Genomic DNA, 4,780 nt, shown 5'->3' with positions numbered 1-4,780 from the left:
TGTTTTTTTTTTTTTTACTTTGTATTCTAAAAAGAATCCTAAAACACGGTTTCCACGGTTTCCACAAAAATATTAAGCAACAAATATTTTCAGCATTGATAAGGGATGTTTCTTGTCAGCATATTCTTTTTTTTTTACTTTGTATTCTAAAAAGAATCCTAAAAAAAATGCATCACGGTTTCCACAAAAATATTAAGCAACAAATATTTTCAGCATTGATAAGGGATGTTTCTTGAGCAGCAAATCAGCATATTAGAAGGATTTATGAATAATCATGTGACACTGAAGACTAGAGTAATGAGTAGAGTACAAATTTAGCTTTGCCATCACAAAAATAAATTACATTCTAAAATGTATTAAAATAGAAAATTGTTCTTTTAAATTGTAATAATATTTAACAATATTACTGTTTTTTTTACTGTATTTTCGATCAAATAAATGCAGCCTTGTTGAAAATAAAAGACTTAAAAAATAATTAAAATAATTAAAATAAAATCTATGGCAAGGTAGTGTATACCAAGATAACATCATGTGACAACATTTCTTCCCATTAAAAGGCTCTAAAAGAACATTGTGGAAAGTTTTCTTAAGGGCAACAGCAAACAAAAGAAGGTGTGGACACCAGACTGGGTGGTTCTAATATGAGCAACACATGGTTTCAGCTTGGCAGAACTTTTTGGCTGTTGTATTTTGGGTTTCATGCCTGAATATTAAAATCACTCCACACTTTGGCTTATTGTCGGGTTACAATAAATGAGACAAAAGGTTACAGGTGGGCTGAAAGTCATTATTTAGAACCAAACAAACACTCCAATGGTTTGAGTTCCTAATCAAACTGAAATGCACATCATGGTTTCTATCATGCTCACAGACTCACTCGCACAGTATGACGCCATCCTTCAATCCCATCTGGAAGTTTTCTACGTTTGGCATGCCCGTTACATCCTCAATCCAGTGCCTCAGCTCGTCCTCCTTCTGCAGGTCGTACTTCTGAGCAATCTACAGGGCCCAGAAAGAGAGACTGAAAACTCTTGCTTCCTTAAACAGTTTCTCCATATGTTATCCAAGGCCTGCCATACAAAGAAACATTCATTTCAACAGGTCTTTCCTTGAAGTAAATTTTAGGGTTTTAGAATCAATATTAGACAATATCATATTTCAATTTCAGTTGCACGCCTTTTTTCACTTATATGACATATTGAAACGTAAGCTACCTATAGATACGGAACTAATTGTTAAGTTTTAACACTAATTTAGGTGTTAAACCTAAATAACTGTCTGGAACTGAGAACACGTGCATGAAACTTTTGCACAGTTTCAACAGGTCTGGTCTTGAATCAATTGTAAAGGAGTTGTAAAACATTCCATCAACCGAACAAATGAGGGTTGGCTCCTAACTTCAACTGAATGACATGCTGAATGTCTAAGGATCCAAAGAGGTGACAGGTTGGAGCATGTCTGTTTTTCCCTGACAATTCTGTTGTCCCTTTTAATAAATGTATGGCAATTGGGAAGTTTCCTTTGTATAAATTTTTTCAAAGATCTTAACATTCATATAAAAAGAAATACACTTTCAAAAGGCACAAAGCTTTGTCTGGCCCTTTTAGAAATTCTACATTACAAGTGGACAAATAGAGCATAACAGTAACCGCCCTCTTGGTTCAAGAGGTATTTTCTCCATTCACTTTCTCCACAGGCATTTCAAACAATTCTTCAATAAACAGTTCAAAGCCACGAACCATAGCAATTAACTATAGCACAACAAACTTTGATTTAAGGTAAAAAGAACATTTTAAAAAATTGCAAAAAATAAACTGATGTTACTGCAGAACACTAATAACTTCATTGATTTGAATAAATAATGAATTATTTGGTTGCAGCTCAGCTCTTTTGCCTTTATGTCCATGGCAACAGCGATTCCTCTAATTGGTGGATTTCTAGTGTAGTTATTTACTAGGATTTCAGCAATTAAACTTTTTTACATTTTAAAAAGGTAAAACACACTGACATATAGTCACGGAAGCTTCAAATAAAGATTTATACATTCTTCTTCAAAATCATTCTCTCTAAATGAAAATGAAAGGGATTTTCACTTTGGGAACAACTGTTGTGCTCTACATCCGGTTGTGATCTTTTACTTCAGCTGTCTGTCAACTTTAGGACAACAGGAAATGGGTCTGTGACGGAAACAATGGCAAACCACACAGAGGGCCCTCCAAGTGTCACCGTACTTAAAGACATCATTCTTTAAGGGTCTCCTGGTAGATATGAATGAACAACAGACGGATGACAAGCAGAACTTGAATTGAGACCATATACTGCATTATTAAAATACTATTGTAAAGTCTCAAACACAGAAAAAAAGAGATACTCATCACTTATAGCACAATGCCTCAGGCGTCACGGTTATCAATGTGGACATCTTTCTACACTACAACATAACACAACGCACATCATACATTGAAAACAAACCTCACCAGAGTAGGACAAAGCTGAAAACAGTCAACCTGTATGTTTCCTCCCATCTCACTTTACAACAAGGCTACTCTTGAGAGCTGATGGGCATTCTGTGCCTTTATATGTTGCTTTTCACAGCATCCCCAAACACTTTCCAAACTAAAATTAAATTTCCAAAAATGTGTATAAATTATTTACCAATAAATTGTTATAACTTCTGATCCTTGCATCAAAAGCTATTTATGATGGTGTACAGATGACAAATCAAATTACTTTTGCATATAAAAATTAGAGATGCCCAATATATAGGTACCGTATTTGTTATCAGACTTTATTAATGTTTTTAAGTTTACTATATTAGTGACGTGACATGTAGCCAAGTATGGTGTCCCATACTCTGAATTTGTGCTCTGCATTTATCCCATCCAAGTGCACACACACACAGCAGTGAGTAGTGAACACACACATACACACCGTGAACACACACCCTGAGCAGTGGGCAGCCATTTTTGTTGCGGCGCCCGGGAGCAGTTGGGGGTTCGGTGCCTTGCTCAAGGGTCTCACCTCAGTTGTGGTACTGAAGGTGGAAGTGTGCGCTGGTCATTCACTTCCAGCACCTACAATCCCTGCCAGACCCGAGACTCAAACCTGTGACCTTTGGGTTACAAGTCCAACTCTCTAACAATTAGGCCACGACTAAAAACCTTCATCGAACTGTGCCTTGTTTGTAAATGAATACACAGCAAAATAAAGTGAACAAATGACCAAGTTCTTACTGATGCAGTTTGGAACGTCATTAAAAATAAACTTCACCCACTGATCACTATTTCCAAATGTTGGGATCAGAAGGAAGGCAATGCAAAGACTGTTTTTCCCCACAGCTTGGCACTGCACAGCATCTTGTTGTCTTCAGGTCATCTTTATCATTTGATTGCTGCATAGACCTGCGTTTGCCTCTCTCGTTATTTACACTAAATAACGAGATGCGCAAATCGGTGTGCGGGGCTAAACAGGCAGTGATGTTGAAAGCAGGTGTTGATCTTCCCCTGCGGAGGCGGGGTTTAGCCACACGATTACATCATAAAGTGGCACATTCCACAACCTGTCGTTTAGGCAAATTGGCTTCAGTATTAGCCATTTTTAAGCTAAAGAGAAAGTTTTGAGTTCTGAAACTTACAGGATGTTTTTATAGTACAATATCCTCTTACATGTCAAAAGATCAAGGGAATTTTGATTTCTCAGTTCATGACCCCTTTAAATGTAATCTACAGAAAATCTCAATTAACATTCATCTTTCATACTGTCCTTTATAATGTTGTGATGGCTAATTTCACTTGGTGCATTTAAAACCAGATAGATTCTAGTATTTTTATTTTTCATTTAATTAGACAAAACGTTGTGGAATTGTTATAATGGGTATTGGCCAGATGTTTAACACTGGTGCACCCAGAGTTAAAATATCTTCAACTTCTCATAATACTCAAAGAGAGTTCAGAGGATTCGAGCACCAGAACCATTACAATGGAAGAAAGAAATGACTTTACAGCAATAGCAAGCAGTATTCACCAGAGAATATTTGCTGGAAAAACAAAAAAAACAAACCAATTTCCCACTAATATAAAGGGCCAAAAAAAAAATTGCACATGCAAAAACCACATGCAGCATCTCCGGCTGTTATATTGCTCTGCAACTAGGACATCGGTGGTGTCTTCACATCCAACTGTCCAACTGCAATTTTCTACACAATAGATTATGTTCCTGAGTGTATAGAGCAGTTCAAGAAAAAGGGAAAAAAAACCATGTAAGAGTGCATTGATACATTCTTTAACTTCCAGATATCGGTCCAAAGCAGAGAGTGAACTTCCTGAAGATAGAGAAAACAGGGAGAACATCTGTATTTGGCCATGTGAGAACAACATGTTGGGAGTTCTGCTAGTCTTAAGGACAAAATCATGTGGAGGGCAAAAACAGTGCATAATAAAAAAGAAACACTTGCAGGCATGTGTCATCACATTCTATTAGTTCTACAGCTTCAGTTTCAGAACTTTCATGCTTCGTAACAAATACAGCTGTTCCCTCAACACAGTGCAACAGTGAAAAAGGGAACCCTTTCAAACAGTGTCGCGTTCCGAACGTTGTTTAAGCGACATACACCGGTATTGCGGTATTTAAAAAATTAATATCATAAAAATAAACACCGGTATTCGGTATGAACCGTTATACCGCCCAGCACTAATCCTAGGTGTATAAGACTTTCTTCTTTCAGACGAATCCAGTCAGAGTTATATTAAAAATTGTCTTTGATCTTTCAAGCTGTTTAATG

At 36.7% G+C, this 4,780-nt stretch overlaps 1 protein-coding gene across 1 annotated transcript in view; it reads right to left on the bottom strand.

Moving 5' to 3' along the window:
• The window catches only part of LOC107730489 (calponin-3-like), a 19,206-nt gene that overhangs the window by 10,522 nt on the left and 3,904 nt on the right, over positions 1-4,780 (bottom strand). The window contains exon 2 of the mRNA XM_016541333.1: positions 878-999. Within this exon, the coding sequence (XP_016396819.1) occupies positions 878-999 (122 nt within the window). The remainder of the gene's footprint in view (positions 1-877; positions 1,000-4,780) is intronic.

This window comes from Sinocyclocheilus rhinocerous, unplaced genomic scaffold (assembly GCF_001515625.1).
Source record: "Sinocyclocheilus rhinocerous isolate Xijiao unplaced genomic scaffold, SAMN03320098_v1.1 scaffold4566, whole genome shotgun sequence".
Classification (NCBI taxonomy): domain Eukaryota; kingdom Metazoa; phylum Chordata; class Actinopteri; order Cypriniformes; family Cyprinidae; genus Sinocyclocheilus; species Sinocyclocheilus rhinocerous.
The sequence above is the reverse complement of the archived record's forward strand: the minus strand, read 5'-3'. Positions and strand labels throughout refer to the sequence as shown.